This window comes from Mastigoproctus giganteus, chromosome 6 (genome assembly GCF_048544385.1).
Source record: "Mastigoproctus giganteus isolate SK-2022 chromosome 6, ASM4854438v1, whole genome shotgun sequence".
Classification (NCBI taxonomy): Eukaryota; Metazoa; Arthropoda; class Arachnida; order Uropygi; family Thelyphonidae; genus Mastigoproctus; species Mastigoproctus giganteus.
The window spans coordinates 28,583,862-28,605,545 of NC_143580.1; the positions used below are offsets into that span (position 1 = coordinate 28,583,862).

At 34.9% G+C, this 21,684-nt stretch overlaps 1 protein-coding gene across 2 annotated transcripts in view; it reads right to left on the reverse strand.

The window, feature by feature from the left end:
- LOC150084120 (target of Myb1 membrane trafficking protein-like) overlaps window positions 1-21,684 on the reverse strand; it is a 212,958-nt gene that overhangs the window by 36,133 nt on the left and 155,141 nt on the right. Inside the window, exon 13 of one of the 2 annotated variants that reach the window (XM_090375896.1) lies at window positions 215-265. The exons of the other annotated variant lie outside the window; for it this stretch is intronic. Coding sequence (XP_090232022.1) covers window positions 215-265 — 51 coding nt within the window. The remainder of the gene's footprint in view (window positions 1-214; window positions 266-21,684) is intronic. 2 annotated transcript variants of the gene reach the window in all.

Below are 21,684 nucleotides of genomic sequence, written 5' to 3' on the forward strand. Positions count from 1 at the left end.
CGAAGCATTACACTTCCCCACCCGGCTACGTCATAATGCCACCCGGCTGGCAAAATGTTCGGGGGAGAACACTGCTATGTGTTAGTCATACTACCACGTAACTTGAGGCTCTTGCCCTTAAATGCTTTTTAGTAAAATACATATCTTAAATACTGATATGTATACAAGATGTTTATGTAGGTACTGTATGTTATGGAATAAATCTAATTCTTACCTCCTTGTTGTCCTGCAACCATGATGACATTTCATCAAATTGTTTTTCGATCTAAAATTTTCATAATTGGGAAAGAAAAAAAATTTAAACAATAATTAAATAAATCTGCTATAAAATGTGGTATAAAGATATACTAAATAAAAAAAGTTATGAGTACAATGCACCATTTTTAATCAAGTGGTGTAAAAATGCAATGCACATTTGGTTCATACAACTTATCTTCTGGTTTGACTGATGAAAAATGACCACCAGAGACAGGTATTTTCTTAGTTTTTAAAAGAAACACTAAAAGGTTAGATTTGGTAGTTGTTGGCGCATCGGCTTCTGTGGCCATATTGCACCTCCCAAGGTTTTTGCAGTACTTTGATCCAAGCCCAAGGCGGGAATCGAACCCGCGACCTTTGGGTTGCCGGGCAGGTACTTTACCCACTCGGCTAGCCCGGTCGGCCTAAAAGGTTAGGTAGTTTACAATTAGTGCAGAGGGCCTAACTGTTGTTGTAATATGAGATTTTTTGTCATATTGATTACTTTCATCAGCATGTCAGGTCCACTGTGCAGCAGTTTCTGTGGGTTGCTGTGTATTATGGCAATGAAAGAGCATGGGCTGATCTGCATGCTGTGTTGTGGGCTGAAAAAAATTAAACCCCCAGGGGCTCACATCTGGTGAGTATGGGCTTGGCACACCCAGGGTCTTGAGCTGGATATCATCATTCTTCTCTTTCTTGGTGATTCCTTTCTACTTTTCTCTCTCTCTCACTCAGGGTAACAGAGAATTTTTTTTTTTTTTTTTTGGCGGGTGCAGCATAAGCCTCAGGCTTACTTGCACCATATGGCTAATAATAATAATAAAAAAAGACTAACTCACCAGGGAACTCTTCTTTCCCCTGAGGTTGGCTAACTATAGCTCTAACTGAAGATATCTTTAGAAAATCTTCCAGTCTCCAATGGGATTTGAATCCAGATGAATGGTAAGTGATAAACCCACTACACATATATATCATGGAAAACTTATAGAGAGGCAATTAATAGCCACGAAATGCCAGTATATCTACAAATTGCATGTATTCTATTGTATATCTTTTTTTTTTTTGGATGCAAAACCAATTTAAGTTTCCATTGGGGGGGGGGGTTCCATGCAACCTTCACCCAAGATCAACTAAAACTAAGCCACAATGTTAAAAAGAGATACTCTGTTATTTTCCACATGGTAATAGTAGTAATAATGGCAAATGATGCAAGAAAGCAAGCTTATACAGCATCAGCCAAAAAAAAATAATAAAATAAAATAAAAATACACAGTTCTCCTATCTGTATCCTCCAAGAATTTGTCTAGTTTTTCCTTGAATTTATTAAACCTATCCACTTCCACAACAACAGATGGAAGCCCATTCTCACAATCAACCACCCATTAGTTGGTGCAGAAAAACAGCACTCTTATCCCCTGTGACAGCCAATGTTCTCAAAAGATGAAATGTGATTGATGCATATTTTATAAAAGATTAAAAAACTTATTTTAAAATGCTTAAAAATAAATTTTCACTACGTATGTTCATATATATTCCAAAAGAAATCTTTCTATAAACATATATTTATGCAAATTCCTCCTTTTGTGATGATTCTGTAAATTCTGTTCACAGGTTAAAAAAATATATATATACATAATATTAGATCTTGGATCCAATATGATGTCAAAATAAAGAACAGAATCAGAAAGAGCACAATTTTAAACTATTTCTTGCCTTTATTGTAACCAGGGCTCCCACTCCTGGGTTTTTCCACCCAGATCTGGGTTTTTTGATTGTCATCTGGGTTGATAGGTTTTTTTCACAAAAATATCTCATTATCTGGGTTTTTTCGGTAATTTTTAATTTTAAGTCAAAATTTATTTTTATTTCTTGTAAATACAATAAAATTGAATACATTTAATAACAGTTTACAATTTTGTTAATTTTATATTCTAACAATACTGATCGTAATTTGTAATATCTCAAGTGCTTGTACAAAATACTACAAATGTAAAAGGATTTCAAAGTTTTCGCAAAGTTTTTGAAATTACGCTTACATGTTCATACATGTAAGCATACATGTTCGTGTTACTAACATGTATGCACAGCCTATTGAGCAGGCGGAAGGCGGTCTTTACTGCACAGTCTTTCGTGATCGTTTGTGGTATTATTGCATTATTTGGTGTGATTTTTACATTTATGCGTGTACTACATATAGTGATATAATAAATTTAAATTGTAGTGACTATTTCTATTTTATGTTAATGGATTAGTGATTTATTTTTTATTTTATAGAACATTTTAAATAAGATAATTGCTAATTAGCCATACCTACAAATTGCCCACAATGTCTGAAACTTGTTCCCCACAGAGAAAGATGAGTAAACGGTGGTATACTCAAAATTTTAGAAATGAATGGTTAGAAGATCCGGAATTAAAGGATTGGTTGAAAGAAGACAGTAATGAAAAAGGTGCGTCTTACTGTATTTGTTGTGAAATGAAATTAAAGAATGCCAATAAATCGATGTTACTATTGCATAAAAATACAGTTAAAAAAAAAAAAAAAAAGTGCAGATATTGCTAAGGCAAGTTCAACGTTAGACACGTTCTTCACAAAACGTAAACCTACGGAGAATGAAGAAGTAGCAAAGGCAGAGTTAACAATTGCTGCACTCATTTCTGAGCATAATATTCCATTTGCGCAATGTAAGCAATATTGATAAGCAATATTCATGATAGCAATATTGCAAAACAAGTTCAGATGAAGGCGACTAAAGTCTCTTATCTTATACAAGATGGCATAGCCTATCATGAAAATATATACATTTCTAACATATGCAGAAACAACAAGTTTTCAATGATAATAGATGCAAGTACAGATTTATCTTTATCGCAAGTTCTAGCTGTTGTTTGTTAGATATTTTGATATTCAAAAAATTGATGTTGTAGATGTGTTACTTGACACTGTTTGTGTCGAAAATGGTACTTCAGAAGGGCTTTATCAAGCTGTAAAAGATCTTTTCATAGAAAAAAACATTCAAATAAGTAATCTCGTTGGCTCTGGAAGTGATAATTGTGCCACTATGATGGGTACTAAGAGTGGGTTCCAGTCATTGCTAAAAAAGTATGTACCATCAGTATTTATAATGGCATGTGTTTGCCATTCTTTTGCATTATGTGCTAGTCATTCAGTCAAGGTACTGCCATCATATCTAGAAATATTTATAAAAGATATCTCTTGTCATTTTTCCCGTAGTAGTAAAAGATTAAACGAGTTCAAAATGATTCAAGATGTTGTAGATACTGCTAAGCATAAAATCCCCAAATTAGCACAAACACGTTGGTTATCCCGTGGCAATGTAATAAAAATTATTATTGAGCAGTGGGATGCGTTAGTTCTTTATTTTCAGTCTCAATCAAAAATTGACAAAATCGATGGTGCAGGAAATATTTACAATACTATGATCACCAAAGGAACTAAGCATATGTTGTTGTTTTAGGATATGTACTGGAGAAAATAAACTGCCTGAATATTGAATTTCAATCTGAGCATTTCAGATTGCACTTACTTCATTCAATGGTTTCAATTGAGTATAAAAATATTCTTAGTTTTTTCATAAAAGAAGAAGTCATTACTTCGTGCAAGCTGGTTGAAATTGATCCAAGCAATGCAATAAATCATAAGCCTCTGAATAAAATATATTTGGGAGGCTGTTGTATGGCCTTATTAAATTCAACACCACTTGGTGACAGTGAAAGCAGGTTTAAAAATGATTGTTTAAAATTTCTTGTTGAACTTTGTATGGAAATCAGAAAAAGATTTCCTCTAAATGATGATGGAATTATCGCCAGTCTCAATGTTCTTGACCCAGCAGTGATACATGATCGTGCCAATTCGCCATCCTCAATTTTCCATTTAGCAATGCAGTTCCCTCACCTTGTTTCTGAAGACAAACTAGATCTTCTAGATGATGAATGGAGATCATTTCGTTTAAATCAAGATTTAGATTTCTCTTACAAAACCATCCCTGAGTTATGGTATCTGTTACGTAATGTAAAAGATGGCTTTAATAATTCTAAATATGAGATTTTATCTAACTTTATGACCAGTCTAGCTATTTTACCTCACCCTTCGGCAAGAGTAGAAAGAATCTTCTCCCAAGTAAACCATATAAAAACAAAAGCCACAAACTCCCTTAAACCAGAAACTGTGAAAAATCGACTAATGGCAAAACAGGCGATAAATAGATCTAATCAAAATTGCTATACATGGAAACCTAAATCAGAATTGGTAAAAGAAGTCATACAAGGAACTTGTCATAAAAGATACGAAGAACGTTTGAAAAAAATGAAAGAACTTCAAAAAATAAATGTGGAGGGAACTGAATGGGATGAAAATTCTGATTACAATTAAATAAAAGATATTTTTGAATGGTAAGTTTTATCTTATTTGTGTTGCTATACTATATGATGAAAACTAGGTTTTTTTTGGGTTTATTTAAGTTGCAATCTAAGTTTTTTTAAAATTTGTGAGTGGGAGCCCTGATTGTAACCAATTTAATTTCTTCAATTTATTAATGAGACAGGTCTCAATAAAGGAATGCATTTTGCTGCTGATCTCTTCTATTAGTGTGGACCTCATTCAAATTGCTATTTCTTCAAGTAAATGCTTGAGAACTTATTCAGCTCTCATTACCAAGCAGGTAACAGTTGGAGCATGTGGTATGACAGCAAAGTCAGTTCCTAGAAAAAGTTCAATTGTTGAATATCAAAGGTGTGGTCAAAATTAATGCAAACTGTTCAGAATCATGCCCGAGTCTGATCCAAATGCTGATGAAACTATTTCTATCAAGGATCTAGCTTCTGTTAAATACTGGAATTTCTGTATGACATTTAAACCATGCATGACTTCCAGATGATATATAGTAAGTCATTAAAAATTTGTATACTTGTAAATCCATGTTTTAATTTGGGCAATCAGCTTTATCTTGTCAAGCAGCATAATTCTCAGTTCGTTTCAAAGGTTCTAATACCTTTCGTGTTTGGAGTTTTTATAAATTAAAATAGTACTGTGCATGGGCCAAAGGCTGAAAAGACATAAGATACTTCTTGACATTAGACTTGAATTTCTGTAGATTTTAATTTTTGGCGGATGCACATGAAGCATGGTTGTTCCAAATAGAAGTATAAGGGAAAATGAGGAAGAAAAAAAGTTAGTTCTGTGAGTGGAGTTGGACAGTAAATGGATATTAACTGCTTGAAGTACATGTTCAGGCAGATTGGAAGACAGCAGTGAAATTACAGATGCCAATTCAAAAGAAGAGTGTCCATGGAAGTATTCATAAAAAAGGCATGTAGCAGAAACTGAAGTCTATGGGGGGGGGAGAGAGAGAGAGAGACTTTGTAGGAAATGGTTCTTAATTAATCTAATTGCTCTCTTCTGAATAAAGTCAAGGAGCTTGTGAAAGGTTTTGGGATTACCATACCATGGGTGGGAACAGTATTCCATGGATTTGTACAGAGTCAGTAGTTGTTTAAAACACAAGTAATGCCAAGGGTGAAAATGAAAACCAAGATTTTTTTTTTTTTTTTTTTTTTAATGCAGAGGAAGCAATATTTGTGGTGTGCTGACATAATCCATATTGCCAATTAAAGATCAGATGGAGGGTTTGAGATAGTTTAGTGTTGGCGATTCATTAGGAACTGGATGGATATGAGCAAATATCCATGCAAAAGGAAAAATTCCAGTGGAGCAAGAAAGTGTAAAAAGGCAACACAAAAACCTGGAGCTTTCTTAGAATCATAACTGTCCAGACTCCTTCAAATACCATTTTTTAAGAAGACAATGGAAGGCACTGAGCAGAGTATGTTTGGTAGGTTGATTTACCAAGCTCATCAATACAAGAATTGAAAGAAAAGTAGAATGCTAATAAGTCAGCTTTATTTTTAGTTGAGAGCCATTAGGTTATATATCAAAGATGGAAGTATAGGTTAAGTTACAACCAATATTTGTGGAAAGAGAACAGAAGGCTGAACAGAAGAGAAGGCTGACTACCATTTCAGCAAGAAGAAAGTTTTCCACTCTTACTGGTCAAAACTGAGTTTGGATTGATTAACAATTATTTTACAACTGTTGCAAGCTTTAGCTATGAAGAAACTTAAATTAGAGATATGAACATAAGCCAAGTGCAATATGTTACCTTCTTGTCTTGAACAGCCTTGGCACATTTATTAGAAAACTAAGGTTTAGGTAGAGAACACGATTTTAGGGTTGAATGTGGAATAAAGAATTTCATTCCTACAAGAATAATTTCTCTGACATGATCTGAGCATGCATTAGGATTGGAAGACTTAACAGCAATGCAACCAAGGAAAACAGGAATGGAAATCATGCAGATCATCTCATTTCACATTCTTGTAATACCAAATGAGATGGGTAAGGATGATTATGAGGCTGCACTGGAGAAGAGACCACTACCAAGTTGTGATGAGGTACCTAGAGAACAATTACTAGTGCCTGTGTACATTGGTAAGAAAAGATCATGAGTATTGGGTGGTTAAGTTGTCTGATATTCTATAGGTAAATGAACAAGCTGTGCAGTCATTAGTAAGTGAAAAAGCCTTAGCATCTCAACCAGATGGGGTTGTGTAACTAGAAAATTGAAGCCAGCTGGGGTTGTGAACATTAAAATCACCTCACTAGAAAGTTAGATTGGAGAAAGTGGAGTTTCGATGAAAGAAAGCCAAAGAGATTTAAATGATTAGTAGTGGAACTGAGAAAATGATGAAAATGATTGGTTTGAAATCTGACAGAATGGAGTAAAGGGATTTTAGCCAGAGAAGATTCCAGATTAGGGACTCTCTGACAAACACTTTCAGAGCAGACATATGTATAAGTACCATCTTTAAAGTGAAAAGAATCATAGAGAAAATCTGAGCAACTGAAATGTGTGGTTGATATCTGAGATTGTGTCAGAAAAAGTAAGTGGGACTTAGCAGATTGTAGATGGAAATAGACATCACTGAGACTGGAACTGACACCATGTATATTTGTGAAATGAATGAGGAAGTTTTCTGGAGGAGTGGATCTTTTTTCCCTTGAAGGTTTATTCCATTAGATTAACTATTCATGATGCATTGGGTATATAAGGTAAAAGTATGAATTAATTAAATTTTTGAATATGCTATACGAACAGCAAGAATATACCCAACTGCTTGACATAACGTGGCCTCAACAATGCCCCTGAATATACATTACTCAGACTCCTTCCAGTCACTATAAAAATATTTGGTTATTTTTTGTTGTACACTGGATTCTAGTGTACACCATTCATAAAAATTTCTGCATTTGTTTAAACAATCAAATATATTTTCTCTTACATTTTCTTCCTACTGACTGCCTTGAAACAAAGTTTCATTATATATTGTTATTTTTTGGTGTTTAGGAGCATTAGCAACTAAGGCCATATTGCTCCGGGATATGCAGTGGTCATTCCCTGACCTGCAGTGGTCATTCAAACCTCGGTCTAATCAAGAAGCGTGTGCTATGCACTGCTGCTCCTTCCCACCTGGCTACGGAGGTGCCAAACAAAGTTTCAAATGCTGCCAATGTTTCTTGTTTGGAAGATTTAATATTGCCCTCATTTTCATCCAACTCACTGTCAATATTGTCACTAGTTCTTTGAATACTCTCAAAAATATTAGAGCCACTCGGTATTTAGCTGCTATGACATCATTATCAACTCCTAAAAATTCGTCAAGAACAATTTCCCCACTGATCAAACCTCACTTGGAACTCTTCCCAAGATTGCTCAATGTCTTGTAGTAGTTCATCCCTCTTATCGCTGTTCATTGGTGTTTTGCAAAACAATTCTTAATCGTTGTTTCTGTCACATCTTGACTCCACACTTTTGCCAACTCTGATATGCACATCTGCAAATCTATGATAGAATCTATAGGCTGGTTGGTTTCTATTCTCAGCATAATTTTTTCAGTATATGCCTTCAGTAGTGCATTTTCAAATTCTTGATAATGCCTTGGTTCATTGGCTGCAGTATAGATGAGGTATTCGGAGGGAAGAAAACAAGCTTCACACTTGTTTCAAAATTACCGAGTGAAGGTGGGCAGGGCAATCTTTGACAAACGGCACGATTTTTCTGTTTTCTTTTGTCATCTTTCTATCGAAATTTAAAATCCGCTGTTCAAATTTTTTTTTTTTTAAACTTTCTTTCCAATGGGTATAGGCTTCTTCAATTGCAACTCCACTTTCATCAGAAATAATTTTTCAAGTAAGCCATAGCGCTCTTTAAATTTGTCCAGCCAACCAGAACTGGCTTGGAATGTTTTATGCCCCAGAAAAGATACGTACTCCATAGCCTTTTCTTTTATTAATGGCTCTGATATTGGCACATTTTGGTCTTGGATCAACTTCATACACTTAAAAACTGCTTCGTCTACATTTTCATACAGGCATAATTTTGCACACTTCCAACTGGGTCCCGTTTCGTCAAACAGTTTTAAAATCAAAACAGTTTTTCAGAACGGTTAACACACTATTGGAGGAATACCAAATTTTAAAGCAATTTCTTTCTTCTTTTTTTTTAATGCCCCGATCTACACTATTAAGTACTTCCACTTTTTCACACTACACTCAAGGATTTCCTCTTAGACACTGTAAGGTTACTTGCATAGCAGCTAAAACAAAATTGATTTAGGAACCACTTATACCTACCATGTAAACAGAGACAGGTGAAATTTAGTCAAAGTGTGGATGACTCATTTCTTCGAAACAACAGATGAATTTCCATGATAAAGGAAAATCACTCTCTCCCAATTCTTTAATAGGATGCTTACAGTAGAAAACAGGTTGTCAGACCCAATGTCCACACTGGGAATATGTCTTAATCTTTGCCAATGTCTGTGGACACATAGATAGCAGTTGACCAGTGCCACTTCTCAGTAGAGTAGTGTATAGACTATATAGGTTTTACTTATTTTTAGCCATTGCTGACCCACTGCTGAGCAAAGGCCTCTCCCAAAACCATCCCATCTTTTTCTAACCCCTGCCATGGTTGGCCAGTTTCTTCCTGCAGGGTTTTACAGGCACCACCAAATTGTAAAATGTTTAACTCTTAATTGGTGGAATTAATCCCTTTAGCTCTTAAAAGCTAAAGGGATTAATTCTTTATCCTTTTAGCTCTTAATTCGTGCTTTCTACAGCATCAGCTGTATTGCAAGGCCAGAGGTGCAAACAATGCATACCTGGGTCTCTTGAAATCAGTTTGTTTTGTGGAAATTTTCTTTATTATATGGATACTATCTATATATATAAAATGCTTTGGTATGCTGCCCAAATTTTCCAACTGCTAATTGTTGCCAGCACCCATTCACCTTACACGACCACCATACCAGGCATTCTTTATTAATTTTTGTACTAATGGTTTTCCAACTGCTAATTGTTGCCAGCACCCGTTCAGTGGTTAGCCTCGCATGACCACCATACTGTACTAATGTTTTTTGACTGAAGAAAGGCAGCCTATACTTGAAAGCTATTGATGTATGTTTATTTTATCTGTCTTCAATTTTAATAAACTGTTCTAAGTTTTAAGAAGTGTAAAAATGGCTGAACAGAGTGTAAGAACTTTGAGAAAATGTAGATGTTGCTGTTGTTGAAGTGAGGTTTAATGGCTCAAGGGCTATTGTGGTCAAATTGCACCTATTACTTTGGTCTAGAAGTGACTGTAAACATTGATCATTTTCAGATAAGTGAAAAGTTCTGAGAAATTGCTATCATCTCCAAGTATATGGGTTACTTGCAGAGGTTTATGCAAATTAAGTGATTTGAAACATGCAGTTCTTGCTGAATGGCAATGTGCACACTCAATTAGAATACGCTTAACGGTAAGTAAGCAGCTACAGTGTAAGCAAAGTGAGGGGATCTTCTCCCAGCAGTAAAAAGAGGTGCATTAGATGTGTATGGCCAATTCATGCTCTTGCACACACGACTTCTTCATGCCTGTTTAATCTGAAACTGGATCTCCACAAGTGTGGATTCTGTTTTATCTCAAGAAGCTTGTTTCCTGTCTGGGTATGCCACATTTCAGACCACATCTCAGTACATACCCATCATATGATTGGTTTGAAATCAGAATAAGGAACTGAGATGAAATCAAAGCAAGCAGGTTGCTTTGCTGCTTCATCTGCATGCTCGTTTCCTACAATTCCAACATGGCTGGGTATCCAGCAAAATTTGACATTCAACTTGTTTTCGTCGAGGTTATAATAACTATGATCTGATTTGTGTGAGAGGTGGATGGGAATTTTGTGATTTATTCTGTAAGGCACTCACTGCGCTTAAAGAGTCTGTATATATTAACCTGGATATTTAAAAGGTTATTTAAGGAGATTCAAAGCCATTTTGACTGCACAGAGCTCAGCTGTAAAAGCACTGTATTCAATTGTTAATTGGACAGAGACAGTAGATGTAGGAAGGATCACTGCAGCTCCTACAGATATATCAGTTTTTACTCATCCGTATATACGAAGACTGAGCATTGGCCAATGCATTCAGTCTCATGCAACTGTCTCAGATTTTGATTTGATAGGGAGTATTTTCCCTACTGAAGAAAGGAGTTGTTGCAAAGAGGTATATACATTGCCCATGGTGCTTGCACTGCATCTGCAGCTTGAGATATATTTCTAAGATAGATGTCCAAGCAGTGCATTGACCCTTGTAGCCAGATGCCAACAAGTTTATTTTCATTGGGTTTATTTCTATATAAGTTTTCCCATTGAGGTTCAAAGAGATAGGTCCAGATGGGGTGAGAAGGGATGCTACATAATTTGGCTGCATAGCTAAGAAGCAATACTTTTCTACTAAGATGTAGTGGAGGTTCATTGGCATTTATATACAGACTTTGCACTGGGGATGTCTTGAAGGCTCCTAAAGCAATCATGAGAGCACTATGCTTCACCGGATTGAGCGAAGCCAATGCTGTCTTACATGCAGAATCATAAACTGGAGCTCCATAGTCTAGATGGGATCTTATCAAGGTTCGATATAGGTGTGAAATGATCGGCACCCCATGTCATGGATGAGATAACTTTAAGGATATTCATCTTTTTCATGCACTGAGTTTGCATTTATGTTATATAGGCCTGAAAGTTAAGTTTAGTGTTGGGTACAGATATTTTTGCTAAGTGCTATTGGTTGAGTTCCTAACCTTAGCTCAGGATCTGGATGGAGCTGACATTTTTTGCAAAAGTGGATAGCAGTTGTTTTTGTTGCAGAGAGGCGATAGCCAGTGAGATGCCCATGATTCTATTTTATTTATTGAGAGCTGTAATTGACACTCAATTGAGTGCATATTTTGTGAGTGGCAGGTTATTATTGGTTATTTGGTGTTTTTTTTAGGAACATTAGCAACTCCTTAGTTGCTAATGCACGTAAATGTTGTCTCCCATAAGTATGTAATTGTTTTTGACACTAAGATTAATAAGATCGTGAAAATACTGTTTATTACACCCGATTATATTCTGATATGTTTCATAGTAGTATAAAAGAACTTTTTTTAAATTGTCGTGGGAGCCAGAGTTCTTGCTCCATAGCTAACCTCTACCTGCATTATTTCGAAAACAATATCAAAGAAATTATATTCTACAGATACATTGATGTTGTCCTGGTTACCAATTTCGACATTATAGCCAAGGAAATTTATCCTGCAGACTTAACCATAGAAAGCACCAACCCAGATAGCAACCTACAAGCTTTCTATCTCGACAGCCAAATTGCTATCAACAATGACAATGTTTACACTTGACATTATGATAAGAGAGACCATTTTAGTTTCCTAGCTATAAAGCTTACCAACTGGGAGAGCAATTTGGCTAAACATATCCATGGCAACACTATTAGAAATCAGACAAACAGGTTAATACACATCTGCAATAATCTAGATAACATGACGGAAGCAATAAAAAAACTGATAGATATTCTCATCAAGAATAATATACCTGCCAATTACAGCAGACATCATATTAAAGTGGCCATACTTGCGAACCTCAACCTACACCACCCCAACGCCAATCCCAATACAGTTATTGAAAATACACTGAACCCCCTTTAGAACTAATGTTGATAGCACCATAAATAGCCCATCTTTGCCTGGTTGTCTAAAAACCAGTGTTCCTTCATCAAACTAAAATAAAGATTATTGCCCAGAGAAATGACTTCCCAATTTTGATTCCCAGGTTTATTACGCTCAGACGAGGCTCGTTGTCTGACCGCACTGTAACCCGGATGTCTAAAAATAACCCCCCAAATATTAGAATAATAAAAACATAAACCCCAAACAATAAAAACATTATAAGTGACTGGATTTATTGCACTCAGAAAAGGCTCGTCTGACCACACTGTAACAGAGCTGACCCCCCCCTCACCCCCCCACAAAAACAGACAATCTTATACAGTGGATTCCGGTTATTTGGGCCACCGGTTAATTGGGGCAGCCGTTTATTTGGGACAAATCTTAAAAAACATAACCCAATCGAGAAAATAGCCAGGGTTTACTTCGTTTAATTAGGACAAAATGCCGTTTAATCGGGGCAGGAGACCGCAGCACTGGAGATTACCCTACCATTGTCTCCGACCGTACCACGTAGTTCGGTCGGATTTCTGGAGGTCACAACCATAAAACAATAAAATCAATTAGCAGTCACCTGTTTATTGGGCTTTTCTGTTAGTGAAATCTATCATAAACGGATAGTAAACTCTTGATTTTTAAGGAGTCGGAACTATACATAAGATCTACGGATAGTAAACTGAATTCGCAATAATACTGACAGCTAGAATTCTGTGGGTTATTATGGTAAAATGTGTTTACACTTCCATGGAATCTTCAATCATATAAAAAAAATAATTTTCAGAATCTTCTCTTCATTCCTATTTTTAAAGCTTTGTAACTCGTTACTCCGTTCTCACTTGCGCATGTTGTGTTACTTGCAATTTGTGTGCCGTGTTTTTTGTTATTGATTGCTTATCTTTTTACTGTTTTAAATTTTAACCCCCACCCACAAATGTCAGTGAACAGAAATGTCAACTAGTTTAGTTAGTATGTACATATTACAGTACGTATTAATTATTCCAATTATCACGTATATTCTTCCGAATTTCACGTATCATTTAATTTTTTAATTGGTAACGTAGGTAATAAAGGGTAAATTTGTGCTTAACATATCTTTACTTTTATAGCCTGTGGATAATATTCCTTCTATTTTCGCTAATTAGAATCGCTATTTAATAGAATTAAAATTCAATCCACAAACGTGATCAGAATGACCAGCACTTACTACACATTGCATAGTGAACAATACTTTACTATGGTGAGTTCGTCGTAACGTGATTTGATTGTGCAGTGAACCAACTGTAAAGGGGGGGGGGATACATTGTATTTTTAACTATTTACCTGAAACTTTGGATAATTGGGGCAGCCGCTTAATCGGGCCAAAATGCACTAGTCCCGATGTGTCCCAAATAACCGGAATCGACTGTAATTGGCAATTTATCAACTTGCATCAAACTCCCAACAACAGAATAATCCCACCTAAGGTATTATTTTAAATGCATAATGTTCATATCCCTTCAGTTAATTACAAATACAGTATAAAACTTAGAGACAGGAAGAAAAATCACATTGAAGGAGGCTGTAAATATGTATATAGTTATCCCCTCGGACATATATGGGTCATTATGGCTTAAAAAAGCTATACCAGCCCTTGTCCAGGGAATAGCATTTCCTATATATTTTCATTAACATACTTGTATTTAATCATACTAACATTTCTTGTAGTTGCATAAACACATCATTTCACTCATATAGGTTCCTTCCGCCATAAGAGGCAGCAACCCCCCCCCCACACACTAACTCAAATAAACGTCAAAAAACCCCTCTCAAGGCTATCAGGACATTTGCATTATAGGGCATATTGCCTACAGCAATTTCACCATAGTCAATGCCATAGTCAATGAAAAGCGCAGTTGCATGCTATCATTTAATCAGCACACATAAAACAGGAATTGATCCCCTTTTCAGTCTGACCACCACAGTACAAGAAGGTTGTTGTTGTTATTTGGTTTTTAGGAGCATTAGCAACTAAGGCCATATTGCTCTGGGTATATGCGGTGGTCATTCCCTGACCTTTCCGCATCTTCCGTATTTGGTGGCTCACGAGCTCGAACCTCGGTCTAATCAAGACGCATGTGCTACGCACTGCTGCTCCTGCCCACCTGGCTACGGAGGTGCCAGTACAAGAAGGAAGTAAGAACCTATTCTCATTTAATCTGATACATACCCATTCGGTTTTGTGTTGCCTATCCCAGTTTGCTGATTCTGACACTATTTTTACAAAATTTAAATTTAACACATTATCTTTTCTCATTTATTAGCACTTCTCATTTAATTTCTATTAATTTCTATACAATCACCTAAAAATTAAAATCAGGCAAAACTGGAATAGGGACAACAGAAATGGGTAGGTATGAGACATTCTTTTAGTCTGGCTATAGGTCTGCTCAAAGCCCCCGAAGAAGTAGCAGACCGATGATCAAGTGGAAGAATGTTATTTTCATTTTTTTATTTTTCCCATTTTTCATGATTATAATTTTATATAGGCCTTCCAGGCTAAAGCTAGTTTACTTTTACTAACTTGTTAGTTTGGTCCTTATACACCTAATTCCCTACTGATAGATACCATAAAATAAAATTGACTAATATAATTTCATGCACGTATAATGCCTAATTGCCCCATAGCATTAACATTGCACACCTGACATGGACCTATTACGGTAAACTTTACCAAAAATCATTTTTATAGTCTTCAGTAAGAACACAATATATATATATATATATATATATATAATTATGAATAAAAAATTAAAATTAAGTAAAGAAAGAAAATGGATTTGAATTTGAATAGAGATAAAATGAAATATCAATAATATGAATTATGGATCAGGGACACTGCAAGAGCAAAGGTACCCTACAACCATAATGTATATATAGAAAATTATTTTAATGTTATGTGCAAATCTTTAATTTAACTTATGCTAATAATGAAAATACCGTGTACCCTGGGAGCGATGTATGTTGAATAAAGGGGGGAAGAACGGAAAAGAGTAACGTTATAAACAAAGTGCGAATTTTGAAAAATGCAAAATTTGAAAAGAACGACCAAGGTAGAAATAGCAGATTTTTGAAAAGAACGACCAAAGTAGAAATAGCATTGCAGAAATTATGAAAGATACTGCAATGCTATTTCTACTTTGGTCGTTCTTTTCAAAAATCTGCTATTTCTACCTTGGTCGTTCTTTTCAAATTTTGCATTTTTCAAAATTCGCACTTTGTTTATAACGTTACTCTTTTCCGTTCTTCCCCCCTTTATTCAACATACATCGCTCCCAGGGTACACGGTATTTTCATTATTAGCATAAGTTAAATTAAAGATTTGCACATAACATTAAAATAATTTTCTATATATATATATATATATACACATACACACACATACACAGGGTGTCTCATAAATACACGGCATAACTTCAGGAATGAGTTCCTCATATGTAGACAATAAAAATATTTTATATCAACATAGTTCCGGAAATGCTTGGTTTCCGAGTTTTGAAGGTCTGTCTATGACACTTAACTGTTCACATCACCTTATAGTAATTGTTCAAAATGTCCACCGTCTGACTGAATACAGGCCTCACATCGCCGTCTCATTAACTAGCGAAGACGATGCCAAATCCTGGCATGTTTCGTACTGTCTCACAACTTGCCACAATTCGATTGCAGAGAGTTTCCACACCATGGTCGGAATGGAAAACCACCTTGTGATGAAGGAAATCACCTAGGGGAGATAAGACATTCCGGTTAATAACTCGGGAACCAAGCATTTCCGGAACTATGTTGATATAAAATATTTTTATTGTCTACATATGAGGAACTCATTCCTGAAGTTATGCCGTGTATTTTTGAGACACCCTGTATATATAAATAATGTGTGGTTTGTAGAATAAATAAAGTGTCTGTGAAAGTGGAAATGAAAAGTCCACAAGGTGCCAGAACTAAGAGAAGTTTAAGGAATAGTAGAAAGTGGAAGTGAAGTAGTGGTTAAACAGGTGAAAGAATTTGAAAAACCTAGTACAAAAATGAACTGCGACTGAAGAAGAGAGAAAAAAAAAAAAAAAAAAAAGGAATATACAAGTAAATAAATAATACTATATTCAGATATAGGAGGGCTATTTTAGCAACAGGTCAAATCAGGGGATGGCAAATATGCATAATCTGAATATAGTAGATGAAAATATGATATCTATATATATATATCTATATATGAGTTAAGTTAATAATGGTAAGAGTTTTTTAAGGTAAAATATGATATACTAGCTTATCAGGTAAACCATAAACCATGGCGGGTACCCAACGTGACCTGGAAAAAATCAATCTATGCCATGACATAAGCTATAAATTATAAACATAAATTATAAACATGATATACTAGCTTATTTTTTCCAGGTCATGTTGGGTACCCGCCATGGTTTATGGTTTACCTGATAAGCTAGTATATCATATTTTACCTTAAAAAACTCTTACCATTATTAACTTAACTCATATTCATACAGACCGATGTAATGTTTAATCGTCCTAGATGGCATTAATTGGTTATGTGACTACTTAATATTTATTATAATATTTATATTTATTATAACTTTTAATATTTGCTTTGTTATACTTGGAAATATATCTCTATATATATGTGTGTGTGGTCCCCTATATATATATATATTAATAGTTATATTAGTGATAAAAGGAAAGAAAGTTAAAAGACAATAACTAATATTTATGGGTTAATGCAGTTGCAAGCAATCATGCAATACACCCATAATGTCTATAGAATATTATTAGAAAACGTAAATCAATCCAATAATAAGAATACCATCAGGGACTTAAGAAAATGCAAAAAAAAAAAAAAAAAAAAAATTATTATTATCGCTTTTTACCGACAATCTAGATGACTTCAACTGGGGCCAACCACCCAGAATGAAGGCAAAAAAACGACAAGAAGTTCTCTGTTTCTGTGATGATCAATATATGCTAAGTAATTTAAATATAAACCAAATATAAACCAGTATAGGCCGAATATAAATTGAATATAAATAAATCGAATGAAGATAATTAATTAAGAAAAAATTTTCAAATATTAGAATCAAAGGTAAGAAATATAAGTAAAATATAAATGTAAGCATATATTAATCATCGTTGACCCGACAGAGAACGTAAATCACCCGGGCATACCCGAGCCACAACTTATATCTTGTAATGCCTTCAAGCTGTCCTACACTCTTTATTTTTATTTCTCCGAAATTATTAGGGCAATCCGAGGATGTAGGAGAAACTATTTCTTATCTATACCACTATTTTTCGCCTTTGTGGAGTTCAGGTTCTATTTTTCCTACTCCTTTAGTTTTTCTTCTTACTATCTGCATGTTTCTCTTTGCGTTAATTTAATTATTTATTTATTTTTACCGTATCCATCACATAGGGGGCACCACTTATTATTTTGACGACTATTACATTATGTCCTAGATACGGTCAAATGTAGTATGTATTATATATTTAATCTTATTTTAATCATTAAATTACGTTCTCTGTCGGGTCAACGATGATTAATATATGCTTACATTTATATTTTACTTATATTTCTTACCTTTGATTCTAATATTTCAAAATTTTTTCTTAATTAATTATCTTCATTCGATTTATATTCGGCCTATACTGGTTTATATTTGGTTTAGATTTAAATTACTTAGCATATATTGATCATCACAGAAACAGAGAACTTCTTGTCGTTTTTTGCCTTCATTCTGGGTGGTTGGCCCCAGTTGAAGTCATCTAGATTGTCGGTAAAAAGCGATAATAATAATTTTTTTTTTTTTTTTTTGCGTTTTCTTAAGTCCCTGATGGTATTCTTATTATTGGATTGATTTACGTTTTCTAATAATATTCTATATATATATATATATATATCCCATATTTTAAATTAAATAAAATAAAACATAAGCCAGTAGTATGGCAAAAACTGCAGAGCGAAAATTAACATAAAAATAACCCAAATAAACAAACGAACGAAAAACAAGAATAGACATAAATAGTAGCCCAGAAACCCTTGTATAATTTCAAACTTTAAATCCAATTAACAAAAACTATACAAATTTTAGGATAATGCCAATTACATATTAATTTAGCGGTACCCCCCCCCCCCCCGAGAGGTACCAGTTCCGAAAGGCGTGAAATATTTCAGCTTCATATGGAGGAATTGCATGTCGCTGCCTCTAATGAATGCTTAATTATTTAATTATTTATTTTCACTTTATTATAATTTAACTTATTTTAATATAATTCAATGATAGTGTGTATATATATGTTTCTAAAAAGAAAATATCAAGTTTTATGTTTAAAATTACTCAATTTTATTCTTATTTTTACATAAATATATAATAATAACTTTATTTATCATCAATTTACTATACATAGAACAAATAATTTGACCAGTTCCAGAGGGTCCATTTCACGGACCCCCTAGAACTGGTCTACGGACCACAGTTCCAGAAATGCTGATCTAGTTGATTTAAAAATTTTGTCCCCCATGTCGAGTTTTCTTCCAATTTATTCCAATCAATTAGAGACAAAATAAAATCACTCATAATAAGACATTCGCACTTACTTGCCCATTCTATTTAGATGTAGAGGCTTTCATCATAATCTTCACAATCACCTGGCCTGTAGATTACTCCTACTCTCATTATACCTTTGCTTCCAACTATCTCACACAATATAGATTCTATACTAGTATGCGAAACATCTGAATCTGGGACAGCATTTGTGGCACTCAGGCCACTTTTGATATGCATCACACCTTCTACTGCCCTATCCTTCCTAAATACATTGTACATACCATATGGAAACTCATCATCCCCTATTTCCGTGTGGCACCATGTTTCCATAAGCTTTATTATGCCAGTGTTACTTTTCCTAACCAACAATTCGAATTCACTTATTATATTGACGATATGTCTGACATTACTGTATAAACAATTTAGACTTAGTGTTCTTATATAGTTAACTACCCTGACACACCCCTTGATGTTATTTAAGTTTGCTTCCCTGGCATTAGCTACCCGCTCATTTGAAATGTTTCTGCACTGAGAACATCTTTCTAATATGGTCTGTTGTGGTAACAAACAAAAACTCTTGAGGTATGTGCAACCGTTACCTTGACCAATATTATCAGATAAGCCATATCTATATTACCCTTGTCATCATAGCTCCCACTATATAGAATTTAAAAAATCTCCAAGACTACTGTAGTCACCTTTACAAAAGCAAAAACCTTTCCCTTTACCCTTGATGGTAGATAAATCTTTAAGTAAATACCACATGAGTACACTGCGATCACTGCCAACTAGTGGTTCCTTTATCTGCAGATTTTTAATGCATGAAGAATCACTGCAGGTGTCTATTACTCCCTCTGGTGTCTCGAACGTGCTGCTGTAGAAAACAATCATACAATAAATCCAGAAAAGCCTTGATAGTGTGTGAGTGACCAACCCACAAGTTACAGTTAAAATCCCCTATTTTAAAACAATCTGATTTACTGGCCCATTCTATTTCTCTGTACAGCTGTTCATTGTCCTCATCAGAGTCATTAGGCCTAGACATTAACTCCTACTCTCAATTTTGCTTTTAGCATTAGCAAAGGCACATGATGCAAGAAAGCAAGCTTATATAGTATCAGCCAAAAAAAAAAAAAAAAAAACCCTTATTTCACCCATCCACTCGCTCCAAATATTTGTCAAGTTCTGCCTTGAATCTATTTAAGCTATCAACTTCTACAACGACAGATGGAAGTGTGTTCCAGCAATTAACAACCCACTGGCTAAAGGAAAACTTCCGCACATCTATCCTACAACCGTCTTTGCTCGATTTGAATTTATGCCCTCTCAGGCGATTATTCTGAGCAAGAGGAAAAATCCCATGAGCATTGAGCATGCTCAAACCATTCAAGTCCTTATACACCTCAATCAGATCGCCTTACAGGTGCCTAGCCTCCAGATGCTGTAATTTGCAAAACTTAAGCCTTTCTTCGTAAGAGAAACCCTTTGTTCCCTTCACTAATCTTGTTGCCCTTCTCTGTACTCACTCAAGTGACTTTATATCCTTCCTAAAATGAGGTCTCCAGACCTGCATACAGTACTCAAGGTGTGGCCTGAACATTGCCTTATACAAAGGGATAATCACCTCCTTATCCCTGCTAGAAAAATTCCTGTATTTCATTGACAAGACACCATGAACTACTCTTGCAGACCGTCTGCACTACTCAGAAAACTTCATATCTGCCTGCACAATTACCCCAAGGTCATTTTCATTCTCTACCACTGTCAGTGTGATACCACAGAGTTGATACGTTACTCTGGGATTACTGCTTCCCATATGTAGTACTTTACATTTGTCAATGTTAAACTTCATTTGTCACCTCTCAGCCCATCTGCTCAACTTTTGTAGATCCTGTTGCAGCAGTGTACTGTCATTAGTCTCATTAACAACCATGCCAATCTTCGTATCGTCTGCAAACGTGGACATTAAGCCTGATATACCATCATCAATATCATTAATAAATACAGAAAACAACAATGGACCCAACACTGAGGGACTCCACTAATAACATTAGTCCAGGAAGAGCAGCGTCCATTGATTACCACTCTCTGTCTTCTCCTACTCAACCATCCTACTCAATCTGCCTCCAATGCCACACAGCTCCAATTTGTGCAGCAGTCTTCCATGTACAAAAATATCAAAGGCTTTTCTAAGATCAAAATATATGATATCAAAGTTATTCTTTGCATCCAGTTCCTTTGTGACTACATCATAGTATCCATACTATAATTTTTAGTGTTTCTCACCAACCATTGAAGTAAAAATGAAAACCAAAATCTTAAAAAGTTTATGTTTAAATTTACAATAAATTTACAGTAGATCAACAAAATACGATTATACAAAATGTTACTGATAATAAAATACTGAATTAGGATAGAATAAAACAAATATGATTTATAGTGAATGTACAAATAAAATGATAATAAAATACTGAATTAAAATGCAATAAAATATACTAGATTAAAAGCGCTAAAATAACTGAAGCTTTCAAAGGCTTCTGCCTTCTTCCTCAACAGTGTACTTCTATACTGCGAGGTACTGCAGTATAGAAGTACACTGTTGAGGAAGAAGGCAGAAGCCTTTGAAAGCTTCAGTTATTTTAGCGCTTTTAATCTAGTATATTTTATTGCATTTTAATTCAGTATTTTATTATCATTTTATTTGTACATTCACTATAAATCATATTTGTTTTATT